General features: G+C 50.8%; 1 protein-coding gene across 3 annotated transcripts in view; it reads right to left on the bottom strand.

The window, feature by feature from the left end:
* Nucleotides 1-976: 976 nt before the first annotated feature.
* The window catches only part of Svop (SV2 related protein), a 59,637-nt gene continuing 45,710 nt past the window's right edge, over nucleotides 977-14,903 (bottom strand). For 2 of the 3 annotated variants that reach the window (XM_008769316.4, XM_063271030.1), the window contains 6 exons: nucleotides 13,500-13,576; nucleotides 10,165-10,272; nucleotides 7,605-7,716; nucleotides 6,383-6,464; nucleotides 5,021-5,110; nucleotides 977-2,547 (listed from right to left, as the gene is read on the bottom strand). In XM_008769316.4, the coding sequence (XP_008767538.1) occupies nucleotides 2,341-2,547; nucleotides 5,021-5,110; nucleotides 6,383-6,464; nucleotides 7,605-7,716; nucleotides 10,165-10,272; nucleotides 13,500-13,576 (676 nt within the window). In that variant the 3' untranslated portion in view covers nucleotides 977-2,340. The remainder of the gene's footprint in view (nucleotides 2,548-5,020; nucleotides 5,111-6,382; nucleotides 6,465-7,604; nucleotides 7,717-10,164; nucleotides 10,273-13,499; nucleotides 13,577-14,903) is intronic. The other variant, NM_134404.4, reaches the window with a different exon arrangement.

The raw sequence follows: 14,903 nt of genomic DNA, 5'->3' as shown, positions 1-14,903 counted from the left end.
TCTCAGGAATTAATGTGTGGAATCATGCCTTAATCTCTCTTTGTCCCTCCCTCTCCATGTCTGTCTCTCTGTGCACATGTGAGTGCATCTCTCTCTCCCTCTCTCTCTCTCTCATACACACACACACACTCTGTGTGTATGTGTGTGTGTGTATGTGTGTGTGTGTCTGTCTGTCTCCATGTCTCAAACATGTCTCTGTGAATGTCCGAGTGTGTGTGTGTGTTCCATTTTTGAGGGTGTCTCAGCCACGAGACTGGCTTCAAGCTCACTGCGTTTCTGAGGAGTGCTTCTGCCTCCCAAGTACTACGATTACAGGTGTGTCCTTTGAACTTTAAAAAAAAAAATGCTCCAAGAGTTAATGTTTCTCTCTTGGGTAGGAATTACAACCTTCTTCCTTGTAGCCCCTGGAGAACATGCCTACCACCCTGCCCCCCCCCCCACCCAGTGTCTTTCCTACTGTAGCTGGGTAGTTTGAAGATAAAGAAGTGAAAGGGAGCTGCTGGGGGGAAGAAAGAGGGGGGAGGAAGAGGGAGAAGAAGATGAGGAGGAAGAGAGGAAGGGAGACAGACAAGGCAAAGGAGAGACTGTTTCCTTGGAGAGAGGAACTGCCCAGAAATAACTTGAGATTCAAGAAAATGTGGGTGGGTGTGGTGGTATGCAGGGGAGAAAGATCAAGAGAATAGGGCTAGCCTGGGCTATACTGTGAAAGTCTGTTTCAAATATTAATAATTAATAACAATAATAGTCAATGTGGCTGTCAGAACAGGGTAGGGGGTTGGACACCAAATCATCCTCATGAAGAAGAGGCCACTTCGTCCCATTAACAGAGTTGTCTCTGCCGAACTCAAGGACCCGGATGCTGCCTGCCAGCTGGACCAACTTCTCCTCATAGAGAGGACTGACTGGGATGGAATAAGTTAGCCGACTTTCCAGTGAGCTGTCACTGATACACGGTGACCAGATTCAAACCCCGCAATGTCCGTCACCAACGTTTTAATAAGAGATGAGCGCACAACGCACATTTGGCTCCCTTGCGAGGTGTCCATCAAGCAAAGCGGCCAGTTTCCTCTGGCCTTTGATTGGGGCCTGGCCATCTCCTTCCTCCCCCTGCGTGCTTCTTTCCTGAATCTCAGAGGGGCGGCTCGTGCGTTCCGGAATCCGGGAGTACACGTGGACTGCCTTCAGACCTACCTTCCTCCTGAGGCCAAGACAACAGCCTCCTGTCTCCCTCTGAGATGGGCTTTCCTGATCCTCGAGCCGGGACATCCTCCCGGGACCCGCCTCTGTAGGACCAGCCCTGCCCTTGACAGAGGAGCAGGAGAGAAAGCAGAGGCAGAGCCGGAAGGGGCAACAGGTTCTCCGTCCCAAGACTTAATGGGCCGGCACTTGGTGCTTTGCCATGGAGATCCCTAAGCTCATGCCGCCACCTACACACAGACGAGTCTGGAAGCCTGAGGAAACCGGGACTCGCTATGTAGTGGGGCTGAGTGGGGGTGGGAGGGTAAGAGAGAGGGCCCAGAAAGGCCCTAACTGCTTCAGGGGTGACTCTGGCTTTGGTTTTGGCCCTTAGTCTCCCCTCTGCTAGGCCTCACTCTCCGATTTCCAAGACAGGGAATGGGTTAACAATTTTCTGGGTCTGTCGCCTGGTGGGTACCTAGCTCTCCCCAGAAATATAACAGGACCCTCTGCAGCCAGAGACAGAGGCTCCAGAAGGGGTCAATGGGGGATGATGCTTGGCTCAAATTCACAAGCACATTCTTCAGTCAGTTTCTACCCGGCAGGCCCTGAAGAGACATCTAGAGGGGCCCAACCAAGGAAGCAACGGGGAGGGGGGTGTCTCAGGCTCCAGAAAAGCTGCTCTAGTCGGACACTAATTAGCTTGTCTTAATTCCAAAGACATCCTGGGGCCAGGGTGCAGGAGAAACTTACTGGACAAAATGGCGGGTGTCACAGGGGTCTGGGCTGAGACTGTATCTATGGAGATCTTTGGACAGTGGCTCTCCAAGGGTATGACTGGGTAACCACGTGACATCTGCTCAGCTGGCCCTGAGCGCCCTGGGACCCTCCCACACTAGCAGCTTCCCCCATGCAGATCCACGGCGACGTACAAACCTTCCCCCACCACGGAGAACCCCCTGGAGTGAATGCAGCCCCATCTTCCTGGGGCGGGCAACCCTCGATGAACATAGGCCAAACACAGTGAAGACACAAAACCCTGTCGGTTCACTTCGCCCACTCGGGGAAAGTTCTTGATGTCGGCAGTGACCGTTAGTGGCCCAGCTGGGCTCTGCCAGCTTTCTAGGCTCCGGCCTCAAAGACCAGCTCAACTCCCAGGGGTCACTACTCCTGAGAGCCAGAGTTCGACCTGGGGACGCCTGTGCTGTTTGTCCCTCGGCCAACCATCTCCTGGCCCCACTCCCGGTGGCTGGACTCCTGCAGTGCTCGGCCTTTGGTCTCGATGGGCAGAAAGCAGGAGGCCAAGGCAGCAAGGAGGCAGCAGCCACTGTAGACGGCCAGGGTCAGGTACACGGAAGATTCCAGCATCACCTGCGGAGGGAGATGCAGGGGGATAAGAACGGCTTCTCCGAGCCGTGGGCAGGACACGAGAGCACTTCACCCCGCCGGCCAAGCTCCGGGTGTGGTGATGGGCATTTATAGTCCTTGCTCTGAGAGGCTGAAGTAGGAAGGATTGCTTGAGTTCAAGGACAGCCTGGGCTACACAGTAAAGCCCATCAGGCTTGAGATTCTGCACACCGCCAGGCATAGTGGGTACCCATCACCCCAGCATGTGTGTGTGTGGGGGGGTGGTTACGGGGGTTTGCGTGGGCTGGGTGGGGCTGATCATGAGTCCAAGTTCTCACCAGACATATAGTAAGAGCCTGTGCCGAAAAACCCAAACCAACTCAACAGGACTCCCAAGCAATTGCTACGGTCTAGCCTGGGCCACACTCCCTATCTGATGACAAATGTCAGACCACAGACAGGACAGAGCTGGGTGCTCTGTCCCCGAGGGACCGGCATGGAATGAAGACATTCTGAAGAGGCACATGCTGCCCTCCCTTTGGCTATCAGACTGCTTTGAGGCAAAGGTCCCGCAGAACTGGGAGTCGGGATTGGCTGTACCAGGGATCTTGTGCCAGAAGGAGGAGGAGGCGGGAGCCTGGGGTGGACCAGAAGGAGTCTGTGTTCTGGGAAGAGATGTCAGGCTTCTGAGCACAGACAGGCCACCTATCAGCTGGAGCTGATGGAGGGGACCACAGTGTGACCAGGACCACTGAGCTGTGTGAACCACTTGCCCTCTGCTTCAACCTAAATCTCACACGGGGACCCCGATGATGGACTTGGGGGGCTGCCACTCTTATGGTTTCTCTCCCCAGTGAGGCTGTGTAAATGAATCTCTGCTTTTCTCCCTCTCTGTCTTTTCACTCGGCACACAGAGGATGGCTCGTTAGGATCTGCAGGATCCAGGCTTTGGTCCTGACAAGTCCGGGGACATTAGAAATGACATAGAAGGGACAACAACGCAGAGATAGATGTTAGCACCCCAATTTGCTGAATCACCCAGAATAGTTAAATCGGTGCAGACTGGGAGCAGGCTGGTGTTTACTCGGGGTGGGCACGACCCCTAATGGATAGAGGGACTTGGGGGACGGTAATGAGAACACTTTAGAAGTAGACAAAGTGGGGTGCACAGCGGCATATGGTGTTCGAATGCCACCAAATGATTTGTTAGAACACAGTCCCTTCTGGTGCTACTGGGAAGCCTCTTAGAGGCACAGCTCCAACTTCAGCAGTTTCCTCCCACCCCAGCCCCGCCCAGTCCCAGCGCAGCCCCCACCCCGTGGGTGCAAATTGCTGACCACATTCAGGGGCTGCAAGAGTTTCTTAGCTCCTGTAGACTCAGAGAGAGTCCAACCTGCACCTCTTCCTGGAAATCCGAGCTCATGTTAACTAGGCCTACTTCCTCACAGCCCAGGACCTCCTCCCTTGGAGACCCAGCTTTATCTGGCGGGACTGAAGCCACAGACCCTCTCTGTGCTGTGTAGTCTGTCTGCCTGTGGAATTAATAAGGCCTGAAGGATACAGGACACTGGGACTTTCTTTCTTTCTTTCTTTCTTTCTTTCTTTCTTTCTTTCTTTCTTTTTTTCTTTCCTTTTTTTTTTCCTCTTTTTTTCGGAGCTGGGGACTGAACCCAGGGCCTTGCGCTTGCTAGGCAAGCGATCTACCACTGAGCTAAATCCCCAACCCCCGGGACTTTCTTTTGAATCTATGCACTTCTCTTCTCCCACCCCAGAAATTGCTCCCCCCACCCCGTGTGTGTGTGTGTGTGTGTGTGTGTGTGTGTGTGTGTGTGTGCACGAGCATCACATGTGTGGAGTCGAGAGGACAACTTATAGGAGGGACTCTTTCTGACTTGTAGTTTCCCAGGTACCAAACACAAGTCCTCTGACATGGCAGTAAGTGTCTCACCCTGCTGAGCCATCTTGTCTGCCCAAATCTTTCAGGCATTTAATAAAGAGACCTACTCCTTTAAAAAAAAACAACGAAAGCAAGAAAGCTGGATATTTAGACCCTAAACAGGAACGGGAATGTTTTGTACCCAGAGTTACCAAATTTGGTAACTCACCCAGATCAGCCGATTCAGAACGGGCGACAGACACCTGTTCCATTGCAAACTGGTGTCTGTTGTTTGTTTTTTGGTTCACAGTTATTTTAGCCCCAAACTCTGCTCTCAAGTCTTCCTCTCACTTCAGCCTACCCAAACTAGCCAGGACTGACTGCCTCTGCTACCCCACCCAGTGTATGCAAATTACTCTGGGTCGTATCTTCTGGTACCTTAAGGGCTTTCTATGCAGGGAAGACCTGAATTTTATTCCAGGATAGTCTGAGTCCCTGCCTGGTGGCTTTGGGCCTTTTATCCTGAGCCCCTCCCCACTTTGGGTAGGTTGCTGGGAAATGTAGTCCAGTCTGTCGGCACAGCCGGCTGCTACCTGGATCTGTATTTGGGGCAGCACTTGCCTGAGCTATGAATGGAGTGATGAGCGCGCCCACTCTCGCCATGCCGCTGCAGGTGCCCAGGCCCAGCGCCCTCGTCGCCGTTGGATACACCTGGAATGTCAGGGTGTTAGCCAGATGTCACGGGGGAAAAACGCAGGAACTCCTCGCCCCTTCCCACCCGGTACCGATGGGAGTAATACCCGCCTGCAGGCAGGATGAGAGACCTGCAAAGGAGCTAGGAGGTTCCCCGGAAGCAGAGAGCATGAGGTTGCCTGTCTCATGGCCTGCTTCATGGTTTTCGCTACTGGGAGGTATTCCACAATTGGATTTTCCTGATTAACAGTGGCGGGGGATGGGTGAGTATGGAGGGCTTACCTGGCATGGTCGGACAATGGGTTCTACCCCAGTATAACCAACCTCCCCCCCAAAAGAACCCCAAAAAACAAAACACCAACTATGTGAACAGTTCAGTAGGGGTTGATGGATACCACGTATAATGCGCAACACACACTTAATTACTGATGTATTAATTGCCTGGCATATGATTGCTACTCAATACAAAATGAATAAAGGGATTAGTACTACAGTTTGGTCCTTTTCCCCCTCCCCCACTTGCTGGAGAACTTAAGGCTCTCCAAACCGAACTTGGCAATGACCTTTGAGCAACTTTGTATGTCCCGTGCGTGCGTGCGTGCACGCAAGCGTGCATACATGCCCTTAGTGGCCAGAAGAGAGTATCAGAGCCTCTGGAGCTAGAATTATAGGCAATTGTGAGCCGCCCAAAGTAGGTGCTGAGAACCAAACTCAGTTCTTCTGTGCGCTCGTAACCACTAAGCCATCTCTTCAGCTCCTAGTCTGGGTTCTCAAAGTCTACACAGAAACCTACTGCTCGGCTGGGTACCAATCACCTATTTAATTAGTTCTTCATGGTCACCAATTGCCTTCTGGCTGAGGTTTAGCCAGGCTCAGAAAAAAAAATTTTTTTTCAGTACTGAGGGTCAAATCCAGGGCATTGAGCAAGAAAGGCAAATGCTTCAGCGCTGAGCTACAAACTCAGTTTGCAAGCTGCGGAGGGTTGTCTCCATGAAGGTAGGATGTGAGCTGCTCTAACCCCATTCACTTTAGCTCTACACTCTTAGGCAGCCTCTGGAATTCTTACACTGAGCTTAATGCTTCTATGAGCAGCAACAACAACAAAAAGATTACAAAGTAAGTGGGGATAAATGAATAAATGAGGAGACACAGGTACCCAGACCCAAGAACCATTGACAATCTGGGTAGACAGCATCCCCACCCCCACCCTATGCCCCACCTCCCTCCCCATGCCCCGCCTTCTACTCTTCATCCCCCTACCCCCATCCCACTCTCAGGCACCTCTCCTACCTCAGGCGTGTAAACGTAGGCTGCTTGGAAGCCTCCAGAAATAAACGCTCTTGCAATGAACAGTAAGAGGGTTAGCACATTTCTGGGGAGGAGAAAACAGCAGGAGAGAGGGGCTTTTGTTTTGTGTCTGATTCTCCCTGCACCATCCCACCTTCCCTAGAAGAACTGACATTTGAATCTGCAGAGATCCCCTGCCAAGCGCCCATCACACCTGCACAGACGCACCCCAGAGTGCTGACAGTGAAGATGGCTCTTACAGAACTCCGGTCTCCATCCGGCACCCTGGCTGACAGACAGGAATGCCTGTGCAGCTGGGGTGAGAGTTGGGGGAATGTGGTCTGAACGGCTGTAGTCCCCAGCTGAGCCTCAGCCATAGAGCATGTGCTTAACATGTGTGAGGCCTTGGGTCCTTGGCTGAGGCTCAGCCAAGCCTTGGGTTCTAGCAGGGCCGTATTTGGCATTTTTAGGCCACTCCAGATCCCCAACCCTCGGCTCCTCTGTTCCTCTTGATAACCCAGAACACCAACCCTTCACTCTAAGTTCCGTCTTTCCCCCCACAAGTGGCCAACTGATTCCCAAACGGGAGTGATCTGGGATTCCTCTGGGGTCAGGTATATATTTAAAGGTTCTTAGGAGTTGGAAAACTAAAGAAATAAGTCTTTGTAACAGGTTTTTTGAAACATGGTATTTTTCCATCAAACAAATCATCTTTAACACAACTTCTGTGGCCAGGCTTGTACTCTGGAATTCTTACACTGAGCTTAAAGCTTGTATGTAGTCACTGTGTGGTGGTTTGAGTAAGAATGGCCCTCATAGGCTCCTATATTCAAATGCTTAGTCATTGGGGAGTGGCACTACTTGAGAAGGATTGGGAGGTGTGGCCTTGATGGAGGAAGTGTGTCATCGGGGGTGGGATTTGAGGTTTCCACAGTGTAGGCAAAGCCCAGTCTTGCTCTCTCTTCCTGCTGCCAGCAGATGGGATGTAGAACTCTCAGCTTCTTCTCCAGGACAACTGCCTGCCACCATGTTTCCCACCATGATGATTATGGACTGAACCTTGAAAACTGTAAGCCAGCCCCAGTTGAACATTAACCTTGAGGTTCTTAGAGAAACAAAGACCCATGGTCCCTTGCTGCCCCGGCAGAGGCTTTGGCCTTGAGCCTGACCATCTGGCCCCCTTACTTAGTTCTGGTGAGGGTCTGGGGGTCCTCCTGACACCCACCTTCCAATGCAGATGAACAGCAGGAGGCTGCAGAGGGAAAAGATGACGAAACACAGAGCCATGGTCTTCTTGCGGCCCAGGCGGTCGATGACCCACAGAGTCACAAGGACACCTGCCAGGAGAGCGGGACAAGGTAGGCGGCTTCTCAGCTGGTTCCTGATGACCCGCCCCATGCCATCCTCTGCCCCTGAGAGTGGACCAGCCCAGCGAATCCATGAGCTCCAGATGCTGGCCTAGCTTAGCTTTCAGGCTGAAGGTTGGCATCCGCTCAACCGGGCAGCAGAATGCCGCGGCTGGGACTCATGCCTCATTGGATCTAAGTCCCCTTGTTAATACGGAGTTGCCTTGTAACCCGGAGCTGATCTTCCCTGAGCCTCCGTTTCTTTATCTATGTACGGGACTCGTAAAATGGTGCACCCTATTTCCATAGAGGCAGCACAGCATAGAGCTTTCAATTAGTATACCATATAGTATATTAGTACTATATAATCATAATTCTATTTTGAGAATACACTTATATATCTATTATTCATCAAAAGGTCTTCTTTTTTTTTTTTGGTTCTTTTTTTCGGAGCTGGGGACCGAACCCAGGGCCTTGCGCTTCCTAGGCAAGCGCTCTACCACTGAGCTAAATCCCCAACCCCTCAAAAGGTCTTCTAAATTAAATACCACCGGATGCCTTTGATTCCAGCATTTGGGATGCGGAGGCAGAAAGATCTCTATGACTTTGAGGCTAGCCTGGTTTACATAGTGTGTTTCAGGGTAGCCAAGGCTACATAGTGGCTAACTGGTCTCAAAAAATTAGAAGTTAGGCGGGTGGTGGCACATGCCTTAAATCCTGGCACTCGGGAGGCAGAGTTCTGGTGGATCTCTGTGAGTTTGAGACCAGCCTACCTGGCAGAGTGAGTTCCAGGATAGCCAAGGTTACACAGAGAAACCCTGTCTCAGAAATTAACTAATTAATTAATTAATTAAAAATAATTAAATGCTAGCAAAGCCCCATTCTTCACATTTATTTAATTATTGCTTATTGTGTGTCAGGGCTTATTCTAGGAAGGTGATGGGTGTTCCAAACAAAACCAAACAAACGCAAACATAACAAGAAGTGAAAAGAGTCAACATTTCCCAGCAGTCACATCATGGAAAGCTAAAACCTCCGAGTAGGTACTCTCCCTTCCTAATGTTATTGAGGGAGACGTTTTAGAATGGCTGTCGGTGTGGGGGCGGTTCTGAGCTCTGCCAGCAATGAGACACTCAGTGTCTTAGGCAAACTCTTACATCGCTCTGTGACCAGGGTATAAGTCCAAGGTGCTGTCTGTGAAGGTGACCCAGGCAAGATGGTGCACTGAGGACTCTGCAGGCTGCTCTGCTTTGGCTGAGCAGAATATAGTGATTATGGAAAAATGGGAAGTGGGGGGCAGGGGTGAGCCTGAGCGATGTTGGGCTGCCTTTAGTTCCTTTTAATAGCATTGGTTCAGCACGGGATCTGAAATTGTCCTTCTTGGATGGTGAGGGAGGGAGGAGGAAGGAGGTTGGAAAGAAGAAGGAGGGAGGGAGAGAAAGAGGAGGCAGGGAAGAGGGAGTGGGAGGGAGAGAGGGTGTTTAAGTTTGGAAGTTTGATGCCCCCTCCTCACATACTTGGTGTTTTGAGGGGAGGGTCCTCCATGGCTCCATCTCTGCACAACACCTCAGCTGCTTTTTTGTTCTAGGCTACCATTCCAGAATTGTTTATACAAAAGCTTTTTTTTTTTTTTTTTTTTTTTTGGTTCTTTTTTTTTCGGAGCTGGGGACCGAACCCAGGGCCTTGCGCTTCCCAGGCAAGCGCTCTACCACTGAGCTAAATCCCCAACCCCTATACAAAAGCTTTTGAGAGCAAGGACAATGTCCCCTCAGGAACAATGACAGAGGACCTGGCAGCCAGTTATAAAGTCCTGTGTTTCTTAAGCTTGAGGTTCCTCTGTACTGTGGTTTAAACATGTTTTGAGGGATCCCCTAGGAATCATGTGGCTGGGAGCTTAGCCCTCAGTGTACTGATGTTAAGATGGATGGTAGCTATGGCCCCTGTCTCTCTGGCTTCTTGTCTCTCCTTCCACTGGCCCTCTCTACAGTGCTACCATCCCCTAGGAGGTTCTGACTAGAGCTGAGCTGATGCTGGCTTCAGAACTTAGAGCACTAAATCCACTTCTTTGTAAAGTATCTAACCTCCAGCATTTTGTTACAGTAACAGACTAGAGTGGGGGGGGGGGGGGCGCACACACACAGATCTTCCAGCTGGGTCTTCCTCATCGTGGGTGCGGACTGGGCCAGTGGGACCTGACATTATTATGACCCTTGCTACAGTGTAGCTGCAGTAGGCTCTATGCACTGCAACTGTTGCTGCTTACACCCACAGCCCAGGAGTCTTGCTCTTTGAACAGAATGTTTGACCTAGCCAGCCTAACTGGTTAGCCTGCAGGCAGAGTCCTACCCCCAGGCCTCCACTGATTTTTGTAGCGTGTAGAATGGGACCTATTTATTTTGAATCCTGAACAGATGGCAGGTTTCTCTGCCCCAGCCTCACCTGGGAACTCAGACAGGGTGGTCCACAGCAGGTCCATGTAATCCTCTTTGCTGAGGTACTCACAAGCCAGGCTGCATTTGGCTTCCACCGCCTTCTTCCGGCTGGAGACTAGGGTGGGGAGAGAGGGGTAGGAATAGTCGGCCACATAGTTCTACACTGCAGTTTGCTGTATCCCATCCCTTCTTGCCTGTGAAGAGTGGGCTGGGTAACCAACTGTAAAATCCACAGTCTCCAGGGCTTGGGAGTTGCAGTGCTGTGGTTTGGCTCTGAGACACCACAGAAAGAGCTGGGGAAACTGACAGGCTCAGGGGTGAACCCCGAGCAGAAGACAGAGCACTAGCTTGATCTCTCTGAACCCTGCTTCTGCCCACTAGTGAATTTTTATGCATTTTCTCCTATTTTGAGGTAGGCTGTGTCAGCATAGAGAGCTGAGACGGAATGCCTAGCGGCTATGCAATCACAGGGCTGTGTTACGTCAGACCCTCCTAACACTGGCAGGATGCACTTATCGGTAACTACTGATTTCCGTCACATGATGATGAACCCTGTGTAATTAGCATCTCCAAATTGCCTGCTCCCACCACACCACAAAGTGTCCAGGGAAATCCCACAGAAAGACAGAGTCGCTATTAAAGCCTCTTCCAGGGAGAGTCTTAACCAGGTCCTGGGATTCTTATCCTTCCCCTCCCCAGACCTCAACATCCGAACAAGTCTCCCCGCTAAAGTTTACCCAGAAAACGAGAATCCAGAAGTTCACCTGCGTGGCTGTGGCGCTATGTCTATTGAGAACCCACGCCCACCCTGCAGGATGTGCCTGTGTCCCTGATGTATTTCAATTCCCACGTCCAGAGGAATCATCCTGAAATACCGCACCACACTAACAAGATCCAGACTTCACCAGGCCTCCGAAAAGGGCTCCTAGGCTGCCCCCCCCCTCCATGGAGCCTGTCACTGGACCCCCACTGTTTATCCCAGGAAATCTCTAGCAGGATGAAGGGGACATTTCCTTATAATTGATGCATAAAAAATTATCTATATGTATTCACACAAATGCACCCCCACACACACATGCGCTCTCTCTCCTCCCCCCCCCCCGTGTCACACACACACACTTGCATCTCTTATATAGGATTGCTTTCTTGCTAGGCTACACCAGAATTGTGTAGCCCTCAAAGCTGGAAACATTTAATGTATAGCTCTTGACAGAAGAAGCCAGTCAACCTCTGCCTTCTGACAGTGCAGTGGGTCCTCTGATTGGCTCAAATGTCCACTGTCTGAGGACTGTCCCCTCTGTCCCCTCTGTCCCCTCTGTCCCCTCTGCTCAGTCGGTTACCCCACACACCCACCTCCAACCAGATCTGCAACTGAGTGCTTCTGCAGGGCTTAGCGTAGCCACTTATTAACAGACCAGGTAGCACGGACAGTACCATCTCTTCGAATTCTTACACCAGTAAGACCTTTCGTGAGTAAATGATGGACTGAATTGTGCGGGACATTGAGCCCAGGCCTCATGTCTGCTAAGTGCATGCCTTACCACTGGGCTCTGTTCCCATCACCCAGAGTATAAAACTACTGTCTATGAGCCCTTAGGCTTTACATGCGAGGGTGAATGGGCAAACCCTGGAGAAACTTCGTCCCTTTATCCTACACTTGACTTCAGTAACCGAATTCCGGCGTTGCCTTCAAAACAGAACCCCAACCAGAAGGCTGAACACCTGCGTGCTGCACATCTTCAGTTTGTCAGGTGATCCCTGCCTCACACTGCAAACCCTCTGGGGAACTTTTAAACCTGACTAATGTGTGGGCCTCACCCATGCTGATTAAATTGGTCTGGAGAAGGTTTAAATGGCGCTGGCGCTGTGTCAAAGTTCCCAGGTGGGAGGGTGTGGACGGGCAGTAGAGCACTTGTCTGGCTTGGGGTTTGGGTGGAGGCTCTGGGTTCCACCCTGAGTGGGGAATTCCCTGCCCCACAGGGTGGAGATCCGCGCTCGCGCTCCGGCTGACTCATTCTCACAGGCAAAAGACACATCAACCCCTGCCCGGGAACCGTGCTTTTGGGGGCAAGGGAGCTTGGGAAGATTATTTTAGCTGTGTGCAATTACTTACCTTTAAAACTATTAGTGAAAATGAATCAGGAGACCCCAAGGTTAGGATAAGATAGCCCAGTGTTTGGGGATCTTCTGTAGACAAGCTCCAAGCTGCTGAGTTTCTGACAAACCAGAAGCCGTGGCTCCCAGGAGGGGTTCCAGGACGCTCGGTTGATCTATCTGCGCTATGGGCCCTTTCCTGTCACACTTGTGTGAGGTTGGTACTCATGTCCCCCAGGAACTGCTGGTCCCCAGAGCTAAGTGACAGTATGTAACCTGGGGGACTTATGGAAACATAATGCATTCAGTTTTGTAGAATGCGGTTTCTCCAATTCTACAACTGCTCTTTCTCTCATTCTGTAAGTTGTTTTGTTTTTGTTGTTTGTTTTGTTTTTTTGTTTTTTGTTTTTTTTTTTGTTTTTTGTTTTTTTGAGACAGAGTTTCTCTGTGTGGCTCTGGCTGTCCTGGTACTCACTCTGTAGACCAGGCTGGCCTCAAACTCACAGAGATCCACCTGCCTCTGCCTCCCACATGCTAGGATTAAAGGTGTGCACCACCACCGCCACCTGGCTCTACAAGTGCTCTTAAAAGCCCTGTAGGAGACTGGGCGTGATAGCTTCTGTGTGTTCATGGCCAGCCAGTGTGGTCTACCTAGAGAGTTCCGGGCTAGCCTGGGCTACATGGTGAGACCTTATCTAAAAACAAAAAGCCTACTAGGGAGCATCTACCTATAGGTGTGAACACCTATAATTCCATCCCTAATCCCTGCACCAAGGAGACTCAGGTGGGAGCCTGCTGAGTTTGAGGCCAGCCTCGGCCTTAGAAAACAAAACGAAACAAAAAATTTGGTATTTTACTTATTTAGTTATTTTTGTGGTGGGGAATGAACCCAGGGCCTCACACATGCTAACTGGGGGTGCCCCCTTTGCCCTTAGAGTGGGTTCTCCTTCGGTCTTTTGGCAGAGCTGAAAGACCTTCGCATCCCTTCAGCGGAGTGCAGGCTGACTGTGCTCGCCTCAAGTGAGCTATATCTGAGATGCCTCTGTTTATCCGTACACTCCGCTAACCTCAGAGCCCAAGCCCCCACAGGGTAAGGTGGGCTGGGCACGTGCCAACTCGGTCATCGCAAAGTTGCCCAGAGTCTTGGGAACTTGGAATTCATGCCATGACAGTGAGGACAGTAGCTTGCAGGGGAGCGAATGTGGCTGCTCGAGGGGTGGGGTGAAGGTGGAGGGGGGTGGTACTTACTGCTGCAAACATCTCCGGCCTGGAAGAGTTCTGTGGTGAGCAGAACCAAGCCGTAATAAGAGAAGGCATTGGAGAACCTGCAGAGAGCACAGAGATGTCAGAGAGGCCAAGGCCCCTCCTGGCCCTGGGAAGGTCTACTCTGTCCCTGACCTTGAGCAGGGAGGTGGCTATGAAGCATCCTGATGGAAAGGACCAAGACAGACAGAGTGACATTCCCACTGGCACACACAGGGCGTTCTGGGCCGGCATGGGGGATTGAACATGATTTTTTTTTTTTAATTTCAGAGTGTGGGGGGCTCACATCTTCATTCCTGCATGGAATCTGAATTCGGGGTGCACAGATCCAGAGCATTCATAAGACAGCCATGAGGGGGGGTTGGGGATTTAGCTCAGTGGTAGAGCGCTTGCCTAGGAAGCACAAGGCCCTGGGTTCGGTCCCCAGCTCCGAAAAAAAGAACCAAAAAAAAAAAAAAGACAGCCATGAGGGGACTCAGACACAACCAGAAGCTGAAGCCGAGTCTCACCCGTGGTTACAGAGATCACAGCGAGGTGATCAGCAGGTTCTCGGGTTCTGTCAGTCTGACTAAAGCAGTTTTGATTGGCTAAAAACATTTCCTTCATCTTCTATATCTATTTCTTCAGCCCAACCTGCATTCTTGGCCACTGCAACTTCAAGCACAACATTGCTGTAATTATGTTACACGTGAATGTCAGACACAGAAGGTGGGAGAAATTGTCGCTTGGCTCGTGGCGGCGATGTGTGTGTTCTTTCACCGCGGCCTTTCACCACGGCGGCATGGTCGCCTGACAGCCTCGTTTGGTCAGATGTTAGGAACGAGCCCCCTGGTGCGGTGGGATATAAACCAGCATCCAGCATCCATGTACACAAGGCGTGGCCCTGGCTCTTCATGGGGAAATATAAAGAAGAGTCGCTAGAAGCAAACAAACTCGGTGCTGAGGATCTACGAGGCCGACTGATGTGGAAAGACAAAATTACCTGGGGCCATCTAAACAGTCATGTGTTTGCCTGCAGTCTGTGTCTGACCCAACATCCTCTCAACTCTCAAGTAAAACTGCTGGAATGGATCAACTTAGGGGACCACTCTCTCCTACCAGTAAGTAGATAGGAAGACAGATTTTATATATATATATATATATATATATATATAGATAGATAGATAGATAGATAGATAGATAGATATAGATATAGATAGATAGATAGATAATAGAGATAGATAGATAGATAGATAGATAGATAGATAGATAGATAGATAGATAGATAGATAATGTACCGGCTGGTGTTGTGTGTCAAGTTGACACAAGCTGGAGTTATCACAGAGAAAGGAGCCTCCCTTGAGGAAAGGCTTCCATGAGATCCAGCTGTAAGGCATTTCCTCAATTAGT

Source organism: Rattus norvegicus, chromosome 12, assembly GCF_036323735.1.
Source record: "Rattus norvegicus strain BN/NHsdMcwi chromosome 12, GRCr8, whole genome shotgun sequence".
Lineage (NCBI taxonomy): Eukaryota > Metazoa > Chordata > Mammalia > Rodentia > Muridae > Rattus > Rattus norvegicus.
Note: the sequence above shows the minus strand (reverse complement) of the source record. Positions and strands in the feature narration are given on the sequence as shown.